This window comes from Psittacula echo, assembly GCF_963264785.1.
Source record: "Psittacula echo genome assembly, chromosome: 1".
Classification (NCBI taxonomy): Eukaryota; Metazoa; Chordata; class Aves; order Psittaciformes; family Psittacidae; genus Psittacula; species Psittacula echo.
This window is the reverse complement of record NC_137735.1, coordinates 61,993,083-62,016,274: the sequence shown is the minus strand read 5'-3', so window position 1 is coordinate 62,016,274 and position 23,192 is coordinate 61,993,083. Positions and strand designations below refer to the sequence as shown.

The window sequence follows — 23,192 nt, the reverse complement described above, 5'->3', positions numbered from 1 at the left end:
GCTGGCTGTGACACTATGAGGATGCTCACTCTTTTCTGTGGGTAATCACAGAGGGGAGAGAGCAGGGTAACAGCCCAGAGAGACCATGGCTCCTATGCTGCAGATACAGGAAAACCAGGGGAACTGAGAGGAGGACAACTTTCTTCTCTAGAGCAAATGGAAGAGTCATTGCTTTAAGGATCTGGATGAGGCAACTGAGCTGCAAATACAAGGAGGCTGTAGTGGAAGGCCATCATGCCTGAGCTGCCTTAGCACCCCAGGGTGCCTTGCTGTCCTGTATGGACCACAGTGATCCCAGGGAATGCCTGCCCTGCAGCAGGCTATAGGAGAGAGGAGGGTGAAGAATGCAGGGGTGCAGGTGCTGCTGCTGTGGTGAAACTAAAGCAGGTGCTGGAGCCTTGAGACTCACGTTGTTTGCTCTCTATGTCTCTTGGCTATGCCAGTGCCTGGAAGAGGACAGAGCATGAGGAAATATTTGATCTGTTGTCAGAGAACTCTCAGGGAGACACAGGACTCTGTGACCACAGCACAGCAACACAGCAGCATTTCTGAATTGCACATGTTACAGGAACAGCCCCTGCATCTCAGATGCTCAGTGAGTACCATCTTGCCTGGAGGACAAATGCTTCCTAAGGAGGTGGTGTTTGCAGCATCCCTAGCCCCGTGCAGGATTTCACAGTGCCTACATGTCAAGAGCTGATCCTGTTTGCAATGCCTTGTCCTGACAGGGCTTTGAGTGCTGGCACTTGAGGTTGGCTCTGCTCTGGATGCAGCCGAAGGCTATTTTTAGCTGACTGCTGCAACCAGGATGGGAGCAGATCACGTGCTTTGTGGACATGAGGAAACGGCACGTGCATCCTTCTCTCTTCATGCTGCAGGCTTTGCTGAGGCAGCGTGTGTGGAATCGGTAATGATCCTGGGAAGGAGGCTGCTTTGCCTTGTGCCTATGGAAAGTAGCAGGGAATTAGTGCTGCGGGTCTTGCAGTGTCACCTTGTGCAAAATGCTGGAGAAAAATACTTAGAAAGCCTCTCAAATTCTGTAGGTGTGTCTGAAAAGTCTCCTCCTCCACAACTCTAGGCTCTCTGTGCTTTGGTTTTTATGCACAGCGCTGGTGATGCTGCCAATGTGCAGCAGCTTAACCCCTTATGGCAGTAATGACAGTATGAAATGTTTGCAGTGCCTGCTGGCTGGCTGTTAGGAGCTTTATCTTGGAATGCTTCAGCACCTGTGGATGTGTGGATGCTCTTCCTGCTTTCAAAGTGGGGGGTGTGTGTGTGAGATGAGTGGGTAACTCTGCCCTCTTTCTTTTGTTTTTACTTTGTTCTTTGTTTCTAGCAGGTATGGATGGCAAGAAATACAGCGTGTGGATGTTTTTACCTCTTGTGTTTACTGTGTTTACATCAGCTGGATTATGGATAGTGTAAGTTATCTTCTGCTGGTAATTTGAGAGAGCAAGTGAGACTGGGGCAGTTGGAAGTACTGCTGTGGTGTGGGCTGCGTATAGAGAGTTTTTTGGGGGTGCTCTGTCCTTGAGCTACTATGGTTTGGGAAGGCAAATGACAGGGACCAGTCTGTACCAGTTCACGGCCTGGAGGATAATATTTTTGTTGCTAAGTTTCTGTGCTCCCCAGGCCAAGATTCTGACCTTGCCTTCTTCCTGGCCCATGTTACTGCTGGGAGCTGCTTGAAAAGAGACAGACAAAAATGCAAAAATCCCCTTTCATCATGCTGTCTTTAAATGACTGAGCAAAGCTCATGGAGAAGCACTTAGGCCCTGCTTTGGGGTGCAGACTCAAAATCTGCAGCATCCAGCACTGCAGTGACAACTTGCCAGGGGCTTAATGCTGACACCTCACTTTCTCACTTACACTTGATACAAAAATACCCATGAGATATGCATTTCCCTGAGGTGGGATCTCTCCAAGCATGAAGGCAGACCACTGCAGCATGAATTTGGGAGTGATAAATGTGCAATCAGCAGCTGTGCTCAGCTTGAGAAGCAGTTATATTGGAGGATATTGCTTTGGCTGTCCTGTGGATGTTATTTTTCAGCAGCAGGGGCAGCTTAAGCCGTTTGTCTGACCTCTGTTGCTTGTTGTTCTTCTTGTCCCATCCCATCTGTATTAAAACAGCTTTTTCCTGAGGTACCAAGGTAAACCAGATGGATCAAATTCTTCAGATTAAAAATGAAAACATTCACCTGGTTGGTTATTTTTAAGGCAGCTCAGTTCAATGACCTTGTTTGTATACAAATACATGTTTGTATACATGCAAAACATGCAAGACAAAGAAAGGTGCATAGTCTGGGATGTGAGCAAAACTGCCTGCTTGAACAGAAGGGAACACAGGCTGCCTCCACCTGGTCCTGCCAGTGGGCTTTGAGACACTTAATGTATTGTTTGAGGGATATTTGGAATTGAAGCCAGGATGAGGTCTTGCACTATTTTCATCCTTTTTTTTTTTTTTTTCCCTTTTTTTACAGGTACTTTATAGCAGTGGAGGATGACAAAATTATCCCACTAAATGTACCAGATAGGTAAGAACTGGTTGTGGGCTTTACGGTCAATCACTTGTTTCTTTAGAATAATAAACCAGTGAAAGCTAAATGGCAAAGAAAATCTTGACTCTTTGTTCCTATGCATTTATCTCTCTTAGGACACCTGGTTCCAAAAGACCACCTTATGTAAGGTAAGTGTATGATTTTTCTTCCAATTACTATTCTGACTAATGGCTGTTATTTATGTCTTTGCCATCCTAGAGTTACCATGACACACTTTGTATTTCCCAAGTATTGCAGGTGACGCACCTCCTGCAAGCTGCGTGTTTAGCCAAGTCATGAACATGTCGGCTTTTCTAGGTAGGAACCACCAGGGAAATGTCTCTTTCTCTCTCATAATTTGTTTTAAGAAGTCACTGAAACATAAGTAATATCCGATACATGTTGTTCTTGTTGGTGTGAAATAATTTCAACTGCAATTACCACTGATTAAGATGGTATTATTTTTGTCTTCATTTGTAGAAAGGCAGAATGAAGCTGGATGCATTTGTACTTTATTGGTTTCTGATTTATTCTCATGTTTTTAGTTGTCTCATCTTGGCCTTGAATCTGTGTTTTTCATTGTATGGTGGGGCCTTGTTGTATGCTTTAAATGTGAGATAATTGCATGGGAATATCAACAAATGAGGCAACTGATTATGCAAAACAGCATCCATACTGAAGTCCTCCCTCACCCCTTCCTAAATTCTGTTACTAAATCTGTGGAAGTTCACTGACATTTTCCAGCAGTGGAAGTGAGAGGGAAACACCATAAAGACAAGAAATACCTGACTAGTACTTGAAAAAAGTTGTCTGTTTTTGGTTCTTTAAACTGTTTGTTACCTTCACCTGTACATATTTTGAGCAAATTATCCCAAACTTAAATGGCAAATAACTCATTCCATGATTTGCTCTTCTTTAGTAGTACTTGCATTTATCTTTTCCTATATGGGGTGATTTACAGTTTGCTCTGAGTTATTCTGTCAAGGTATGGATTCCACCCTTGCTGCCTGTGAAAGGCACAGTTTCTTTTCAGAAACATGGGAAATTCAGTTGAGTTGAGCTTTGAAATTAATCCAGACCTGTATGGGCACTAGTAAGATACTTTGCCAATCTCAATCTGACATAATGAAAATGAGGCTTCAGATGTAAAACCTGGTAAAATGTTTAATCATGAACTTTTACATGAATTTCCTAGTTTCAAGTATCACTTGAGAGTGGACTTTAGGCATCCTTACACCTTGTTTCTGTGTATGGCTTTATTTCAAGCTTAGATCTTGATGTACATATTGAGCCAGGGTCTCAATTAGTAGAAATAATTCTGGCTTCAGTTTGTGCTAAGGCCAGGTCTTGCACACATCTTGTTTGTGTGCCTGACACCCAATGCAATGTGATTACCATGATATAATTTAAACTTCTGAGCCCCAAAACACTTAAAACAACATGTGCCATAGCATGGTACTTCTTACGTTAACGTGGCTGTTTGACAGCAGTAAGCACATGCCTGCCTTTGCAGCTGCTTCTGGGTAAGTCCCCATTTCTACAGACCACTCTGTTCATGCAGCCTTTGTGGACCTGCACCAAGTCCCAGCAAGTCCAAGCGTGTTATGAAAAGTCGGGAATTGGCTTGATGATCACTCAACATGTGCATTGCGTAGGCATGAGGACAGCAGTCACGAGTGTGAGGAGAGCAGCTGGTGTGAAGAAGGGCAGGCAAACAGAAGATATTCAGCTTTATGAAGCTAAGCTGTACAGTACAGTTTTGTTGCTGCTTCTTCCTATGACAAGTAGAAATATAACCAGGGAACCTCCAGACTGCAAGTGTGTTGTGGGAGACTTGGTGGTAGGTGGCTGCCTTGGCCACAGTGATCACAAAATGGTTGAGTTCAAAGTCTTTGTTGTAATGGGAAAAAGGACAGCAGAATTGCAACACTGGACTTCAAGAAAGCAAACTTTAAGCTATTCAGGGAGCCGTTTAGAAGAGTACCCTGGGAATCTGCTTTTGAGGGCTTAGGAGTCCATCAGTGCTGGTCAGTTTTTAAGAACCACCCTTTAGAAGCACAGGAGCATGCAATCCCAATGTGTTGTAAGTTAAGCAAGTGGGGCAGAAGACCAGCTTTGCTGAACAGGGGACTCCTAGTGGTGCATAACAGGAAAGAGAAATTGTATGATCTCTGGAGGCAAGATCAGGCTTTGCAGGAAGGTTACAGAGGTGTAGTTCATATATGCAGGGGGAGGACACAAAAGGCCAAAACTCAGAGTTGAAACTGGCCAATGATGTGTCAGACAACAAGAAGGGCTTTTTGAAGTATGTTAATAGCAAGAGGTCTAAAGAAAACATGGGACTGATACTTGTTGAAGATGGTCACCTGACTAATAGAGATTAAGATAAAGCAGAGGCATTCAGTGAGTTTTTTTTGCCTCAGTCTTTAATCATACTGATGGACCTTGAGCTGTATGGTCCCCTGAGTCAGTACAGGAATGGTGACTTTCCATTTGTAGACGCTAGAATTGTAATGGACCAGCTGTATCAGCTGAATGTTCACAAGTCCATGGGGCCTGATGGGATTCACACAGGCAATTTACGATATGACCTGCATGCTATCTGTTTGAGCATAAGCATAAGAAGGTGTTTGGCAGCAACCAGCAGATTTCTCTGTTCATCTATGTTGCTTTTTAGTGGTCTGGTTTGAATTCCATCTGAAGGCCTGGCTTTCTGTGTTGTTCCATGCAGCATTCCTTAGGGAGGGCAAGAATATACGATGTGAATGTCTCCTGGGGTTACATCATATCATGGAATATCATGTATCATATACATCATATCATGTCATATCATGTATCATATATATCATATGTCGTATCATGTATCATATAACTTATCAGAGTGCTTGGGCTAATTATAAGCTTGGAAGGACTGCTCTTCCAGTTTTCCCAGAATGTTAGTGCCATATTTTGGCTTATGTTCATGGCACCAGGGATGCAGTCCAGAAGAGGAGAAGAGGCAGTGGGCATTTTGGCAAAACCTGCAGAAATATGTGTGTGTTGTCCATACATTTTCTAATGCAAGTGGAGTTTGATGTACCTCCCACAAGAGAGCTCATGAATGGAGTGAAACTTGATTCAAGCCCAGCTGCTGTAATGTGGCTGCATGGTATGTATGTGTTAGCCTATGTGCTGGGAACTCCACAGGCGAATAGGAAGGTGAAAAATTTGCAACCCAGATCCTAGACAAAAAGCATCATGAGAAAAAGAAACATGGGAGCTTGGTGTAACTGGATTATAAGAGCAATGCTTCCTGTGCTTAGTCTCATCCATGACTAAGTGGGAGAGGGCCATGCAGAAGCACTAATTTAGCTAGCCTGCAGTGAGCTCTGCCCTCTGGGTGGGAAGAGGGTGAGGGGTTTTTGAGTCCCCAGCCAGGTGGTTATTGCTGCATGTTCTACCTAATGACACACCTTGCATTCTGTTTCCTTCTCAGTACTTGTTTTGGCTATCCTGCGCTTCATTCAGCTGAAGCCGAAGGTGCTAAACCCTTGGCTGAATGTCAGCGGCCTGGTGGCGTTATGCTCGGCCTCTTTTGGGATGACCTTACTCGGCAACTTCCAGGTACTCCACTCCAGGCTTGGGCTGCTGTGTCTGTACTGTGAGGTTCCTTTTGCTGTGAGGATCTGCCTTTCTAGCTGATCTGCTTAGGCCTTTGAACTACCTGTGATGTGAGCTCAGGAGATCATGTGTCTGGCTGTGCTGCAGCCCTTCTTGTAGCTGCTCTGCCACCTCTTTCTGCTGCTTATGTGGCTCCAGTAGCATGCTGAGATGAAGGGCCACAAGCATTTTTCACGTATTCCTGGCAGGATTTGCATCAGCATGCTTGCACTTGACCTGCCAAAAGCCAGAGCAGAGAACCTATTCAATCTCTTGAGCCCCGGGGGTTGGCACAGATGGTCCTGGGTAAAAAGACTGAGCTGAAAGTTTATGTATGCATCTGTGCGAACAGACGCACAGGTGCCCGTACAGGGGAAATAGTTGTGTGTTCTTCCTCTCAAATACGTTGTTTAAATCTACCTCTTGCTTGTCCTCAGACTGGCCACGAGAGGGACTTTCACTAATGTGAAAGGCGGCTGAATGCAGTATCTCCGATTCTCTATCTGTTCTGCAGCGTTATACAAATAGATAAGCTGCCAGTGCCACAGCGTTGCTCTGTAGGGTTGGGTGTCCACTGTGATGATGGGTTAGTTCTGCAGTGAAAATCAAGGCAGTGGCACTTGGATTCCCCATCCCTTTGCTGTCTCTGATGCTCTGCCTCTTTCATTAAATGCAAGTAATGACCTCCCATAATGACAGGAACAGAGATAGGTCAGTGTAGGCTGTCTTCTTTCCTGGGTTTGCAGGCAGGGAGTTATTTTTCTTGCTAGTACAGGAAAGGTACTTGTTTTGGGGGGTGTGAGTACATGTTTGAGTCATGGAGCAATTGCAGGAACTCTTTGTCCTTTACAGCCATCATCTTTTTGTTTGGTTGCTTCTTTTTTTGACTGAGGTGTGAGGTAATTTGACTGTTTTGGACCTGATTTTCCTAACTCCACAGCACAAGTCTTGTTCTTTAACAAGAGCTTCCCAGCTAGGAACTATGAGGCTTTTGTAACAGCTTTGTCCAAATGTGAGAAGAGTATTTCTAGTACAACGCAGGCACTAGAAAGCAGTTTCAACCTCTCCTTCCTTTTTCACTCCTCAGAGCAAATGATTGTTATTTAGAAGTGAGTACCTTTGAATCATGTCTGATTATAAATTCTGAACTAATTACTTGTTAGTTACCTGTATCCCTGCTTACATTTTTTGCCAAGCCATGAAAGCATGTGGTAATGAGACCTTAGTCCATGTTTGTTCCTGCCTGACTGCTGAGCTGAATGTGGCATATTTCTGATGAAATAATATTTCTGGAAAATTACAGGTTGTATGTGTTAGAGGGACATTGTTGGCTGAGTTCCTTGTAGTGTAGGCTACCTTGGGAAGGGCAGCTCAGTCCCATTTTTGCCTGTGCTATGATTTGGACCTACCTTTGAAAAAAACCTCGAGGTAGGAAGGAAAGGGATCAGTGAAGGCTCAGTAACTAGACTATTAGCTTGTATATTGTGTCTCGTTTGATGGGAATTTGTTAAATCACCAAACAGGAATCAAGGCTGCAGGGAGGAATTACAGACTTTCTAGAAAAGCATCTGAGGCAGAGGGAAGAAGGAAATTGTTTGGGTTAAGTCTTTTCCGTGCTGGACTTCCTGAATGGATTTACAGCCTCAAGGGTTCTCTTTGGAGATTCTTGCTTGTTGAACCTGTCTGTCCCTTTGCCTTGCAGTATTGCACAGTCATTGAGCCCCATGAGACACGGGAGCCCTTTGCTCCAGGAAGCACTGCCCCATGAGGCTGGAATCACAGTTTGCATCCATTGCATAGAGCTGTACAAGACCACAGCAGGTTGTCCTTGCCTGTCCTGGCTATTGCATCAAGCCAGGGAAAGATGTATTTCTGAGCTCTGCATTGGTGAATCTTGTCAGGGAGCTGTGGAGACGGTCACCAAGCAACTGCATTTTCCACTGTGCTTGGCTTTGGACAGAAGATCTGCTTGACTGTAACAGCTGTCAGCTCATCTTGATTATGTTACACCTTGCACATCTGCCAGAAGAAATGGTACAACATCTGTCTCACACCCTAGTGATTCCCGCTCTCCTTTATCCCACCCCAGCAGCAATCCAAGGTAGCTAGCAAATAATCCCTGTTGCATCCAAACAGTCACCGTTTTGTTTGTTCCTAGATTTCCAGTGATGAGGAGATCCACCTCGTGGGCACATCACTGACCTTTGGTTTTGGGACCTTGGCATGCTGGATCCAGTCTGCCCTCACCCTCAAGATCAACCTGAAGAATGAGGGACGGAAAGTCGGGATTCCACGAGTTGCCCTGTCAGCCAGCATCACCTTCTGCATGGTGCTCTGTATCCTTTTCTCCCGCTCCCTGGAAAGCTAGGTATCATACATGTCTGACACATGCTGCAGCAGGGAGTGCTGGCTCTTCTCATGTCCCTTCTTAGGATCTCAAAGCATTTAGGAATGCTACTGAGCTTGTCTTTATGGCATGATCCTATGATTGGCTCATTTTGCTACTTGTGTTTTTCCAGGATGCACTCCTTCACAGATGGGCTTTCTTACTTCATAAAGGTCTCTAAAACCCAAAGGAGTTACAATATTGAATAGTATCTATGTGATGTAATGACACCACTGCTTACCTACACAGTAGCATTTAAGATCATGCAAAATACAGAGATAAACATTCTTAGGAGAACAAAGGAACAAGGGAAGAAGTCAGGTTTCTGAAGACAAAAAGATTTTGATGTGTTTGTTTAAATGCTCCTGGGTGCATCCAGCTCTGCTGCTTTTTAAGACAGTTATCACAGTTTAGAGCTGCTGAGTCATGTGAACTTTGGGTTAAGACTAGGTGCTTCATGAATGGGATTTGGGCTGTAGGGTCTAGGGTCACTTAGACTGGATGTATATGTGGCTTCCTCTCCACCTTGTGCCTGTCAGCCCCACTCCAGCCCTTCTTTTCACACCAGCACCATGTGCTCTGGGTATTTGTTTAAAGTGGATCCATTCACTGCATAGTTGCATCAACATTAGCTCTGGGATAAGCAAGAAGGCAGGAATAAATGGTGAGGAATAAACTAATCCCCCTCTTCATGGAACAGCCTATTTATAAAACAATTCCTTAGTCACTCAGTTGGTTTGGAACATTTCAGCCAGTGTCCATAGGAATAGCAGATGGGTATGAAGATGTATCATCAGTCACCTCTTAAGCTTCCTTGGAAAAATTTGTAGCTGAGCATCATGCTTTGGTATTCATAATGTGGGACTTCGCCTGACTCTTGTGGTGCTCCCCTCCTCATTTGCCCCAAGCCCATAGCTCCCCCAACATGTGTCAGGGGTAGGCTGGGCTGCATGCTAGGAGCTGGGCTTCTGCTGTGCTGCTGTTTTCTGAGGTTTGTGCCAGGTTGGAAGCAGGAGTAGCCAGGTAAGGCAGGGTGTAGCTATTCCTGTACTGATATGCTGGGTGCACCCAGCCCTGCCCAGCCACCTGCTTGGTGCTGAAGGCCTTGGGCCCTCTGTGAAGGGGCGCAGGCTGAGGTAGGAGTCCCATTCTTGCCTCCCAACCCTGGCTTTGCAAGGGCTTGGTGCTGGCTCCCTATCCCATGCAGCTTGTGCATAACTCTTGCGCTACAGGGAAGGCAGAAGATCCTTGAAGCCAGACACAGAATGCTGTTTGCCGAAATGAAGCTTTCATCACTTAACACTAAGCCCAAGAGGAAAAGTCTCTGATTACCTGCATTGTGCAGTTAAAGCATGAGAGAGGCTGCTTGCTTGTTTGTTGTACCTGTGAAGATGTGTGATCCTGCATTCTTGGAATGCAGATGACCTCCTGAGACAGGAAAGCCAGTAGGTTTAGAGATGCGTATTGGGCTGGGGCAGGTCCCCAGCTCAGAAAGGTGTCCTCTGCTTCAGGGGAGCTGAGATCTGCTTTTCTGGAGTACTCCAGCACAACCCAAGACACTGCAAGCAGCAAGACCCTGATGCCAGGCAGTATGTGGTCCAAGAAGTATACATGGGTACATGAGCCTGGAGGACAGTTTCTGGCTCTGACAGCGTTGGCTTTCCTGTCAGCATAACATGCCATACTATGTAGACTGATACTTCCAGATTTCACAGGGATGATTTTGCATGTGCTGTGAAGAGAAGGAAGTATTGGACAGGTTGAAAGGTGTGCTCCCATTGCCTCTGGTGCAGAGGTCTGTTCCAGTTCCTGCTTGGAGGCTCCTGGCAGGTAGGGGTCCACAGCCAGGTCCCCACCTTGCTGGCTCTGTCACTGGATAGTGATTGCAAGCAAGCCAGTGGGTAAATGTTTATCAGCCTGAATTGGGATCAGGAAGCCCTGGTCTATAGGAGAGCTGCTGCTCTTCATGGGTGGCATTGGATACCTGACATCCCTTCCATCTTTGGCCTCCATGTTCATGCTTTCATGATGGCTGGATGCGCTATCATCCAGGGGACTGGTAAGATTTGCGTGACTTCCCTGTTGGCTTTGTCTCACCCTGGTTGGTGTCTCTGCTCCCATTAGTTCTCCTTGACTTTTCTCTTCCAGATTTTATCCTCATGGCGCAGGGCATTCACATGCATGCCTCCAGGATCCAGTGGGGCCTGGTGATGTGCCTTGTGTGCTTCTTTGGTACCTTCGCAGCAGAGTTCAGGCACTACAGATTTGAAATTGTTTGCTCTGAGCACCAGGAGAACTTTCTGAGCTTCTCTGAAAGCCTATCGGAAGCCTCTGAGTACCAGACAGATCAGGTGTAGCTGGTGCTCTGATGGGGGGAGTGGGGTAGGTGTGGTCTCCTGGGTTAAACATGACCTCATTTACACTTCTTTGAGTTTATTTTCGTGTGGAATCATGATCGTATTGCCAAAGGCCTCTGAGGGTGGCTGTTGTGTTAGGAGCCACACAGCTGTCTGCTGGAAGAGGAGTGGATCCTTCTCCGTGGCAGCATGAGAGAACACAAGCTGTTTAGCCTGCTACCAATGACTCCGAGTGACTGTGTTACACTGTTCAAAACATTCAACAGCCAGTCCTCATGATGCCCCTCCAGGACAGGGCATTCCTCAGCCTATTCTGCAGAGGAAGAGATGAAGAAAAGTGACTTCTCTGGACAGCAGGATTCTTCAGGAGTCAGTGTTTCCCGTGTCATCAGACTGCAACTTTTGTGAATTTTTTGTGTTGTTTTCTTTGCTGCCAACTCGTGTAACTTGGTTGGGTGAGAAGGAATGGCTGTTTCTTCTGGGCTTGGAATCGGGCAGTGGAAGACCCCAGCTGACTGGCTTTTATGGTGAGCAGGCAGGCATTTTGTCCAGCCTGGAAGCTGGGTTTGGGAGAAACTGCTGTGATCAGGAAGTAAGACTTGGCCAATGATGCCTTCTAGCTGGGCAGACCCTCCTCAGGCCAGAGGAGATGGCACAGTGGGGTGCTGTGCTTGGCTTCATGTTTCAGACTCAGTGGTGGGTACTGGTGGAAGTAAGGCACTGAATTAAGATGGGAATACCTGTGAGCTCTGAAGATGACCCAGAAAGGCTGCTTTTTGTAAGTGTGTAGTGCTTCTACCACATATCATCTGTGATATTTCAAAAGTTTTTGGTTTTGTTTTTATTCACCAAGAGGGAAAATATTGCATTAACAACACTGGGTTCACCTGCAATGAGAACAGGACCATTGCAGATTCTGGGCATAGCATTTGGTTTTGCTGTTTTGTGTGCTTACAGCAAATAGCAAGAGCTCAAAGTTCCTGTTTGAAAACCTGACTTTGGGAAGGCTGCTGTATTGGCTGTGCAGGGCAGCAATGGGAGTTGCTTCTCATGAACATAGCTCCTGTTTTCCTCTGTGAGCCAGGCTCAGCTTAGGACTGCATCTTGTCTGAGCTGCAGGAAAATAAGCAGAAATTAAAATGGTGACAGGTGTTTGAAGGGGAGCTCCATACCACATATGGCATTTCTAGCAGAGAGGGAAAAGGCACGAGGGCATTCAGTGTTCTGCAAAGGCCAAAGGCGTCTCCTGAGAGACAGTTGAGAAAAACTTGTGTCAAAACTAGTGTAAGCAGAAAGCTTTCAGCCAGCCCCTTCATCTAAGGGCCAAAACTTGTTCTCATGCAGCTGTGTTATAAATCCAGAGCATGTCCAGCCAACGGAGTTGTTGTTGCACTGCTGAGGGCCTCCTCCTTGTAGCTGTGTCCTTAGTGGGAAGCCTTCCTGGAAGGATGTGTGGAAGGTGGCCCAAGGGCACCCAGCAGCCTGGCTGCAGAGCTCCTGGGCAAGAGCAGGAGGGGATGGAGAAGATGCAGGTGGGAATCCTCTTACATGGGCACACACACTCAGTGTATATGGAGCACAAAACAGAGATCTGTTTTAAGGGTGTTTTACTGTAAATAATCCACTGTGACTTTTTTTTTTTTTAATCCATTAATACTTGCAGTTTATCATTTCACAATTTGTAATTTTATCAGAGGAACAAAAACATTGTTTGTCTCTTGTTTTGTTTCCTTTTTTTCTTTCCTTTTCCTATATGCAATCCAAAGTGAACTTCAGGATTTTGGTGATAACTCTGTACACTTCTTAAGAGTATTTCTAACAGCACATTTCAGTACAACTAAACTACAGCTGATAGACACTGAAACACGACCACTAAATAAAGTGCTTTTATGGAGAAAGTGAGTTTTATTTTTGTCCCCTACCCAAAGCATAGCTTTCTGATGGCAAAGACAAAACAGAAGTTGAGTATTTACAGTGTCATGATAACAGTTAATCCCTTAAGGAAGCCAGGGACTATTCAGCCATGCAGATACACTTACTGCCACTGTGCTAATTAGCAGGCTCTTTCTAAGAGGAGGATCATGCTACACAGCCCAGAAGGGCATCCAGACTAGCTGCCTTACCTGCTACCATCAAAGGTTTAGAAGAGCAGTGCTGCCATTAGGTGGTTTCCTCCCAGAATGCCTGTCTCTTGCTTGTTCTTTACACAGCAGTCTCCATCAACAGGAGCAGCTGTAGGTGTGGATCAGAGCTCAGGAAGGCACCACATGCATTAGTATTACATTTCTGCTCAAGGGAAAGCACAGCCACACAGAAGTAAACAGCAAGTGACACCATGCAGGAAGTGCCAGCAGCAGTGAACTGGGGTTTCAGACTGCCTCTGCCTACACTATTGCTAGGTATAACCTAGCTGTGGCTCTCACTCCTGCACCTCCGCTGACCCCTTACTAAAACCGTGAGATGATTGGGAAGGTAATGCAGCTTCCTTGGCAAGACAGGATTGCTTTAAGGAAAGGACCAGGGAGGGTGAAAGCAGGAAAACAAAGTGCTCATAGGTTTAAAAGAAACAAAGATTTGCCTTTAGGTGCTGGGATCACTGGTGATAAGGCAGGAAGGCTAAATGGGATGGAGTGAACACAATGAAAGCAAATACATGGTTTTTATTTCTGCATTAGGAAAGCTCCATGACCATCTGATACAAATTGGCACAATTTTGATAGGGTGGATAAAAATGTCAGGGTTTTCATTCTCATCAAACACAGCAGGATGTCCCCCTCAGGAGCAACTGTTTGTCAAGGTTTGCTCATAGCTGACCAGTGCTATGAACATGTGATAGAGTGATGTTTGTTTCTGAGAAGGAGCACCACAAGTTAGTGCTAAGGGAGATACTTCAGAAACATGGTCAAGCAGCCAGTAGGATCCCATATCCCAGCACCATGAGGCAGCAGTGAGGTGCATCTAGAATTTAATTTTTAAAGCTATATTTATACATACTCTATTTCATTCTTGTAGGCTGGCTGCATAGCTCTATAAACTCCTGGTTTGTACCTATACTTGCTCTGGATATAGCCAAGACTGGTCTGAAGAACTTGGCTGCAGCAAGAGCTAGCTTTTTCTGTGACAGCCCAAACCTACTGTACTATATAGCCCACAGCTGGCATTTTCCTTTGGCATCCTAACCTGCCTTTGAAAGCTCTGCCTTAGCCATCAGCCTTGTCTGCAGGGAAAAGCTCGTATGCTCGCATGGTCCCTAGAGCTCCCTCTGGAACAAGGGGACATACACCTTGTTTGCAGACTGCTTCTACAAATGACAAAGCTTCTCCTGGAGCATCTCAGCACCAGATTTCAACGGGTGAGTCTGAAGAAAGCATCCCCTAAACTAACTGGGAAAAGGAAGGAACAGCAGGATTCATGGTGCTGCTCCTCACCCTGTTCCCAGCTCCAGCTGGCTGCTGCAGGCCTCCGTCCTGCTGCACAAGGGACCCCGCACCATACTCTCCATCCATACCTGCCTGCACTAGCCGCGGGTCCAAGACATGATGTGGGTTTGGCTTTAAATTCTGATTACGGACAAAGTTACCTAACATTACACAAGGATAATTCAGGTGAAGCAGAGTCTTTTGTGCATGCACCACTTCCCCTAAGTGGAGGAAGGCAGAAAAAGTTCAGTGAAAGATGAGATGAGGCTGTAATAGGATTTCTCATCGTCTGTCAGTCCTGCATTGCCTGGTCTGATCACCACAGCCACGTGAGTATCCGCTTCCTCAGCTGCGTTGGCTTCTGAAACAGAGGTGGGGAGAGTGATGAGATGTGTTTACTGAGCTTTCCACCTGAAGGTCTTCATGGTTTGAAGATGCCCCAAAATACTGAAGTGCTTTTAAAGGCTGAGACTGAGAGAGCAGCATTTGCACTTCAGGGCTCTAGAGCAGAACCAGCTCCCAGCTGATCTGTTGTGACAACTGTAGCTGCTGTGTAATGTGAGTGGACAGGAGCTGGCTGCCTTGTGATGGCAGCTGATGGCTGTCCAAGGCACTGTGCAGGCAGCACACACCAGCAGCTCAGTTCCTGTCATGAAGAAGCTGGGCCATGGCATTAGTGAGTCCCAACACCCTCACCCCACCCCTGCTGGGGGCCACTTTTCACAAGCCTCCTTCAGTCCCTGAGCACAGCAAGAGGCCGCATGAGGACAACGTAGGGAAAGGGAGGTAACTGCAGCTCCCTCCAGCTCTGCTGGAGGCTGGGGAGGAGATAAGGGCTAACTCCTGGGGATGGCGCTGGCTTAGGCTGAGATCACAACCCAGTGCCATCTGTGCCAGAAAGATCTCTCCAGCAAAGGCAGGAACTTCAACTAGGCTCCTGAGCTTCGTTTTCCAGGGGTCAAGTCCTAGTGACCAGGAACAATGTTTTCCTGCTGCTGAACACAACCTAATGGTAAGTGGCACTAAGAACCAGGCACCATGTGTGCCACATAGCAGACATTGTCCGTTCCTTAGAGTACAGGTCATGAAAACCACTGACCCTGTTTGTAAGTGGGGCACACCAACTGCTTCAGCAAATGCTCTGCTTTAACAGTGACTCCTTGCTTGCTGGTGCAAGGGCAGGTTTTCTGCTTGACCTATTTTCTTTCAGTGCAGCGCTTCTCACAGATACCCCACTGCTGTGTGAGAGCCTGGATGTGTAAGGAAGGAGCATGGCAGCAGCTATGGGGATGCCACTGAAGCAAGGTGGTCTGCAGCACTTCTGGGGTGCTTGTGACAAGTCTGGAGGACAGTGGGACTGTCAGGACACCTACCTCGAGGGACATCTGTCAGGAAGAGAATATTGTTGGTGGCGCACCCAATACTGGCAGCAATCCTTCTGTAGCTCTCACTTTCTACCTTGGGGCCTATTTTGGTATCAAAGTGGCCGTCAAAGAGCTGAAAGACAGAAAAGCAAAGGCACTTGCTGAGTGCCACCTGAAGAGCAGGGCTAAACCTCGCTCCTGAGTGAGACGTCCCCTTTCCTTTCTACCGCAGTAACAGGGGGTGATGCAGCATACTGAACTGGCTGAGCTCCTGCAGGTCAAACCCACTGCCCCACCTTCCTGTACCAGGAAGTTATCCATGCAGTGTTACAGCACGGGAAGTGCTCCGCAGAGGGAGAAGCTGTAAGGAAGGTGATAAAGTTATCTACCTCTAGGATATCACCTTCTGTAGAATAGCCGAACAGAAGCTTCTGGGCTTCAATGCTGCCCGAGGAGTAGATATAGACCTTCATCCCAGCTTCCCGCCACTTCCGGATAGCTGGAACCACGTCCTCGAAGATTCTGGAGCAAAACAGGGCAGGAGGTAAGGGTAAACCCAGAGGTACCCAGAGGGATACCTTTATCCAGTTGCCCTGATAACTCTCCTATTAGTTTGTAAAGAGACTTCATTCTCAACCTGCTCAAGACTGCTGCAGCTGGGGAGTGTATTTCAAGCAGCAGGTGAAATAGTCTTAGCTCCAGCCAACTGAGCAGCTCATTGACTGTTATGCAGACAGCAGCTCTGATGAGCCATTTCAGACATTTGGCAGGAGCTTCTCCAACCCCCTCAATTTATAGAGGGGAGTAAAGGTTGGGGAAAATGGTATCCCACTGCTTTTCTCTGCAAGGGAGAAATAAGGGGGGGAGACAGAGAAAACAGGCTCTTGTATCTTCAGCCCTACCTGCTTGCAAGCTACAAAGGCTTCCTGCTGGCAAAGAACTATGGCCATAAGCTGCATCCATATGGGACAAACCTAACCCACAGATTCAGGCTCTGTCCATGCGTAGGGAGGAGCTGAGATAAGGTTGCAGTGGAGGAGCTAAATTGAGTGGCACCGTATGAACTGTTCGAATGCAAACAACAGTTTGGGAAAGGAGCATCCCCCTAAGGGATTGAGAATAGAGCTGTTCAATTCAGCAGCTCGGTCAGGTTGTACAGTACTAGGCCAGATGTGTCCCTCGCTTAACTGCACTGCAAAGGGTGAAAAAGCTCCTGTTCACTAGGCAGCAGCATCCTTCCCCTTATTCTTCCAGCCTTGCAGAGTGCTGGGAAGGCAAGATACAAGTATAGCAATGGGCTGATGAGTCTCAAAAATGTGAGCTCTGTCTAACTCCTGGGTAATAGCTGCCCAAAGACAAGCCCAGCAGTTGGGAGCAAAACTGTGACAGAGGGAAGGATGACCAAAGCCAAGGTAACTGTTGTGTAAATGCTAACGGACATATCTGTTTCCTCATACTCTTCTCATTTATACCATGAGACCTCTCCAGTGCTGCACTTACAGTATGTAAAAGCTCTTTGTATGCAAAGAACATTTACAAGATGACACATGTACTGGGGGACAGTGAAAGCTTGAGGATGCTCAAGGAGGACAAAGTCAGGCTGACAGTAAGTCCCTCAGTAATACACTTGATGGTTGATAGGGAAAGGCCACAAACAGCCTTGGAATGATAGGGAGGGGGTTTGAGTTTGATATGGCAGAAGGATGAAGATAGGAGCTGAAGGAGACATGATCCCCAGGGAACCATTTTCACCCCCATCTGAATGGCAGCCTTTCTACATGCATTGCACAGCTCCGTGTGGCCACCTGGGGCCACTTTACTGCCCTAAAAAGAGGATCTGAGCACCTGAAGAACGAGGGCTCCAGTTAGATGCAAAAGGAATGAGTTTTGGAGACTTGTAGCAATCAGCTGGCCCTTTCTTCATCCTCAGTTTCTTGGCCATCTGCTCAAAGCCTTGCTATGTTACGTATTAAAAAAAAGTTCGTTTTTTTCATAGTTATTTATCAAATGTCTCTGGTGTCAGCTGAAACTATTTGTTGTACAACAGCTGCAGAAACTCCCATCCACCCTCATGTCTTCATATGCTGAGTTGAGCATCTCGGTTTCAGACACTGATGTGCCAGCTACAGTCGAGCAAGATGGCGATTTTAAAGATCTCACTGCTTGGATGCTGCCAAGCAGCAAGGCTAGCTCCACAGTTTTTGGGCCACTATAAGACAATTAGCCCTGCTGTTTAGAAGCCATCCGACAGTATGGCTGTCCCTCTTGACTTGCTTTTGGGTTTTGTTGCTTTCTCTCGTGGATGTTTACATTTTCTGTGAGCTTTTTCTTCTTCCTCATTCTTCCTTTGGCAAAACACTTTGTCAGCTTCAGGGTTTGGTTTACCTCCTTAGGAACTTGAAATGGATAGTTTAGCCAAGCATCTCTCAACCTAAATAAGAAAGGCTTAACTCCAGTTGTCCCTACTTATGCACCCTTGTGATGTGCCTGAAACATAAAGAGGAGCCTGAAGATAAACAGAAGTGGAAAGGCAGGAAACACACAGGTAAAAGACAAAGCAAGAGGAAATAACAACGGGACCCGACCCTGCAACCCTGGCTTTTTTAGGCTTGTTCCAAAATGTGACTGCAATTCAGGGATATCACATGCAAGATGGAGAACTGCAAGAAGGTCATACTTGTGCCTCATTCTCCTGCTCTACCAAGAGATCTCTGTATAGAAATATTGAGACATTTTCTGAATTCCTAATGCAGAAGACAGTTGTCCCAGAGTAATATTCTGGTGGTTGTGGAAGCAGAATCGCCCATGTCATGCCCTCATTACCTTGTTCTGTTTCTCAGGCCCTATCTCCTTTACAGATACTGCCCAGGTGGCTGGAGAACTGGCTGTTCCCCAGCAGGTACCTGCCAATTATTCCTTAAGGAGAAACATTCTCACCCGCTTGTAATCTTCCCAGTACAGACTGAGACAACTTGGTCAGTCCCAAGATTACGGTAAGCTTTTGGTTGCCTAAGATCCAAAGACTGGATTAATGTTCATTGCATGTTCAAGTTTCAAATGAAGTGTCAAGTGTGTTGGCTTCTCTACTGAGGTGGTAATTCTGTTAACAGACATCTAGCACAGATACACCCCATTCCTGCCCCAGGGAAAAGATCACACAATTACTTACTCTCCTTTGACAAGCCCAGTTGCATAGGCTGCCCTCCACATGTGCCCCTGAAGCTGCTTCAGTGCTGTAGTCTTCCTGTCCATAGACATCTGCCAGTGCACGTTGTCTACGACTGCCTGGATGATCCGCTCCAGCTCCTCTTCCCCACTTCCACTCTCCAAAGGGATTGGCACGGCTCCATCCAAACTAGAGTCCTCCTGAGCCTAGAAATCATCCATGATAACAAGAGGTGAGGGAAGAGATGGAGCAGTGTCATCATCTCAGTTCAGGAAAGGGGTCTGACACCTGCATCAATGCACCTCTGTGCAGGACACAGCTTGAACTGCTCTTCACATGAAGGGTTACAACATTGTTTGAATGTTTTTCTCAATGGGAAACTCAGACTTCCATAATGTCTAGAAATATTTGCTTGGACTGTACTTTCCAAACCCAACAATTAGCACTACTGTAGCTGTATTGCTGCAAATAATAATGAGAATTATACTTGCTTAAGTATTTGATTACTGAAATTAAGGCAAAGTAGCAAACGTATCTGTTGGCTTCAGACAGCCCCCGATCTCAAATTGATGCCATGTCCCTGTACAGAGGCAGGATATGCTGTCCTGTGCAGGACAAGTACTCTGTCATCCCTCCCTGCTGCTTCCTAACCAGGCACCTGAAAGCCACATGCAGCAAATTCAGCAAGAGAAAGGCACAGTGCAGGCACACAGCTGAAAAGCCATGGTTTGATGCCCACTCTCAGGGGCTGTGAAGACCAAGGCAGGCATCTGAGCTGCTGCCTGCCAAGCACCAGCCCTTTCCAAAGTACACAGTCCTGTTGGGTGACTGGCGGAGTCTGAGTGACCTGAAGTCTGGAGCATGCTGTGAAGCCCCAGAAAGACACAGTACAGCTGTTACTGGACCTGTTTCCTCAGAAGTCCGACATCCCGCTGGCACTCCTCCTCCTCCCAGTGAGCACGCAGATACTCCTTCACGTTGTCCTTGATGTAAGGGAACAAGGTCTCCTGGCAGCACACAAGAAAAAACAGGCAGCTCCTTTAACCTGGCAGAGGTAAGGATGACTTGCTTTTGAGGCAACTGTTTGCACATGCCAGTGTGCATGGTTACTTTTCCCTGCATGAGCTTCCACTACGGTACTGCAGCTTGTGAAGCTGCCTGCCAAGGGTGTCTGCTCATTGCAGGCAAGAGCCAGCCTTAAGCAAAGACTAGTGCAGGTGGATTTCTTGCACAAATGCTTATGCAGCTGTAGCTTTTACATCCCGGAATGGAAAGGTGGGTGACAACTTTTCCTGGGCTTGCCAAAAACATGTCTTAAATAGGCAGACACGACTCCCAAGCTCCCATCAGCTGAGGAGTACAAGGCTGGCTTTGTATATACTCTGTAACTTATATTACAGTACTTCTAATGGGGCACTTGTCCTAACAAAGGTTGTTCTGAAAACACGTCTCAACTTCTCACAAGGGTTAGAGGGCCTTTTCCAAAGGAAAAATCTAGTTCAGTGACACTGAGCTCCATAGGACACTCTTGTAAATGAAATGAAATGGGTTAGGGAAAAGTGCCACAGGAGAATTACAGACCTTCCTGGAGATCCCCAGAGCACCCAGAAATAACTACAAATTGCTCTCATTAGTAGTGTTTCACAACTGAGAAGCCACGATGGCATCTCTTGGTGTGGGAAGAGCCTCAGGACAAGGGGAGGGGCTGGGAGCTCCTTCCTTCGAGTACAGAACCAAGCTTTTCCTAACTGGGAAAAATTTGGGATGGCGAGGAGATGGGAGGAAACTAACTTGAGCTCACCTCCCCTCAGAAAATGATGAGGGATGTCTTTCTCCTCACCGTATGTCAGCTTTCACTTGTTACTGAATTACGAAAATGGTGGTCCTGAGAGTGTGATGCGGTGGCAGAATTGCAGGATTTTCTATTACTCTAATGTTGTGTTTTCCATGTTGTATATTTAAAAACTAATGTAAATTTAGGAGAAAGGAAAATCTCTTAAATGCCTAGAAAATGACCACAGCCCTGCAAAACCCCCAGTTACTCCCTCACTTTGTTTACTTGAGCTTAGTTGCTTTCAAACTACTTTTTAAATCCGGAGGGCTCCTCATTGATATCCAGCCCCAGCTGTGGCTGCCTCAACACAGCTTGGCAGGATAAACGAACAGCCGTAAGCAAGCACAGCCTAACACACCCCACACCCCCCAAGCCTTTGCAACTGCTCACAGCAATGTTACAACCAGTATATGAAGGGTTCTATTTTCGCTATCAGTAGAACGGCAGGTAGGACACTGTAATGAGTGCTTGCAGGATTTCAAGCGACATGCAGACAAAGTTCAGTCACAGTCTGCTCTTTTACACGAGATCCAGCAAATCCCAGGGGATGCTGTTTATCGCATCACATCTCTCCCCTGACATCTACTTTTCTCTGCCAGAGGGGACTCAGCAAAAGAGAAAACTAGGGGCCATCAAATATTCTCTTTCCTGCTATCTTCTCTCAATCCATCCATCAACTGGCTCATTCTATTTCCCTACTTTGCATATTCAATAATTCTGACACCAAAGAAAGGATAAAATACAATCCTGTAATATTAAGGAATAAAATGCCTGCAGAACCAGCAGTAGAACTTTCAAAGGGAAATAGAAATTGTGGAGGTTAACTGAAAGTCCAAGCGAAATAACTTGTTTCGAGCATCTTCGGGATACCCAGCAAACTGAGTTTTATTGAGAACTGTAACTCATTTGGCCTTCCTGCAACAGAAAGACTTTGGGTAGGAAACCATCTCAGGCTTATTGCACGTATCTGCACAACAGCAAAATGGATCAAAGTGGATATACGTAAACAACTCTGTGGCTCCATTAGATGTCTAGTAGGATATCTGAGCTGTTCAAATTTTAAATTGAAAGATACTGAGGGAAGAAGGCAGCTGTAATGCCATCTAGACCTGAAGTTTCAAGAGCACTGGAAGCACACGGACAGGAAACATGTAGGTCATGTTGTTCATCTGTTAAACTGTTAACACAAACACCTCGAAAACCTGGCAAAAGCCTACACCCCTCTGTGCATTATGTGGGTCAAAAGAACCTTCATGAAATACCAGCAAAAAAAGATCCACCAAAAGCTGTAATGTCTCATGAGAAATACAGGGTTATGTCTGCAGCAGGGATAATGCCCTTTAGTGTCTTAAATACGAGCAAATTGCTCTCTCCTGTGAAGCAGATGAGCCTGGTTGGGGACCAAAGCCTCTTGGAGAGGAGGGATCTGCAGCGGTTGGAGAGCTGAGAATTTCAATAGCATGTTTAGTGTCTGTCCTGATGCCTCCTGCTGGCCTTGCAGGCTTCCAGGCCCCCTGGCTTCTGCACCGCATCCCCCATTTTCAATAGTCTCAAGCCTTCTCCTAGGCAGAGGAAGCCATTCACACATACTGTAAGCACAATCCTCCTCATGTGCACCTGATGCTGGGCTACCCTTCCCCTGTGCTGGTCCTGTGCACGCGGGACGAAGGACACACATCTGTGGTGACACTAGAGGGATGTGACTAACACGGTTCTGAAGGGAAAAGGATACGGACGGATAACCAGACAGTACTTCAGGCTCTCTGCCAGCTCGGGTGAGGTGCTGCAGCTCCAGCCATCAGAGCAAGTGATGCTCTAGGGCTTTTCCTAAATGAGCCTGAGAGCACTCCGACTGCCCTATATCCACCAAAAAAACACCCCCATTTACTAAACGGAGCAGTCCCCCGTTTCCCTGCCCCCAGAAGAGGCATGCGATGGGTAGAACGAGACGCATTTTCTCGTTGAGCATTATTCAGAAAACACGGAAAAGGTGTCACGGGTTTACGCTTCTGTATTGAGCTCAGGCCTGCCTTCCACAGCCCCTGGAGAGGCGTCTCCCCGCCGTGGGGGACCGTGAAGGGCACAATAACCAGGGCCGCTGCCCCCCGCGCCGCCGGGTCTCACCTGGACGAAGGCGATGGGGGTGGTGGTGCCCTCGATGTCCAGCAGGATGGCGCGCACCTCCGCCGGCACCGGCAGCACACCCATGGCGGCTGTGGCAGCGGCGGCACGTGGAGCGCACCGGGGATGCGCGGCGGCGGCCGGCGCCCCGCCCTGCGGCTGCGCGGGGGGCCGGGCCGCGCCAGGCAGTGCCAAGCCGCGGATCGTGACAGGAGAGTGCGGCGAGCGCGGGACCCCGGCGGCAGGGAGTGCCCCGCCCTCGGAGTGCCCGCCCCGCAGCCTCCAGAACGGGCTTGCTGGGTTGCACGTTACCCCCCCCCCCACCTTCCAGCCCCGGAGCCCGCCTGATCCAGCCCCCCGGCCGCC

At 47.0% G+C, this 23,192-nt stretch overlaps 2 protein-coding genes across 14 annotated transcripts in view; one reads left to right on the top strand and one right to left on the bottom strand.

Moving 5' to 3' along the window:
* TMEM150C (transmembrane protein 150C) overlaps positions 1–12,820 on the top strand; it is a 29,522-nt gene extending 16,702 nt beyond the window's left edge. For 8 of the 13 annotated variants that reach the window (XM_080639062.1, XM_080639059.1, XM_080639063.1 and 5 more), the window contains 7 exons: positions 1,340–1,421; positions 2,484–2,537; positions 2,657–2,689; positions 2,791–2,858; positions 6,016–6,143; positions 8,338–8,515; positions 10,714–12,820. In XM_080639062.1, coding sequence (XP_080495188.1) covers positions 1,342–1,421; positions 2,484–2,537; positions 2,657–2,689; positions 2,791–2,858; positions 6,016–6,143; positions 8,338–8,515; positions 10,714–10,922 — 750 coding nt within the window. In that variant the 5' untranslated portion in view covers positions 1,340–1,341 and the 3' untranslated portion in view covers positions 10,923–12,820. Of the gene's footprint in view, positions 1–1,336; positions 1,422–2,483; positions 2,538–2,656; positions 2,690–2,790; positions 2,859–6,015; positions 6,144–8,337; positions 8,516–10,713 lie in introns of all 13 variants that reach the window. The other 5 variants (XM_080639056.1, XM_080639065.1, XM_080639055.1 and 2 more) reach the window with 1 other exon arrangement.
* A 1,618-nt stretch (positions 12,821–14,438) lies between these two features.
* On the bottom strand, positions 14,439–22,913 carry ENOPH1 (enolase-phosphatase 1; the record flags this gene model as incomplete). The annotated part of the gene is made up of 6 exons (XM_080628472.1): positions 14,439–14,702; positions 15,715–15,838; positions 16,095–16,227; positions 18,875–19,077; positions 19,777–19,878; positions 22,830–22,913. The coding sequence occupies 6 exons, from the start codon at positions 22,911–22,913 to the stop codon at positions 14,563–14,565; spliced, it is 786 nt and encodes a 261-aa protein (XP_080484598.1). The 3' UTR covers positions 14,439–14,562.
* Between the last annotated feature and the right edge of the window lie 279 nt (positions 22,914–23,192).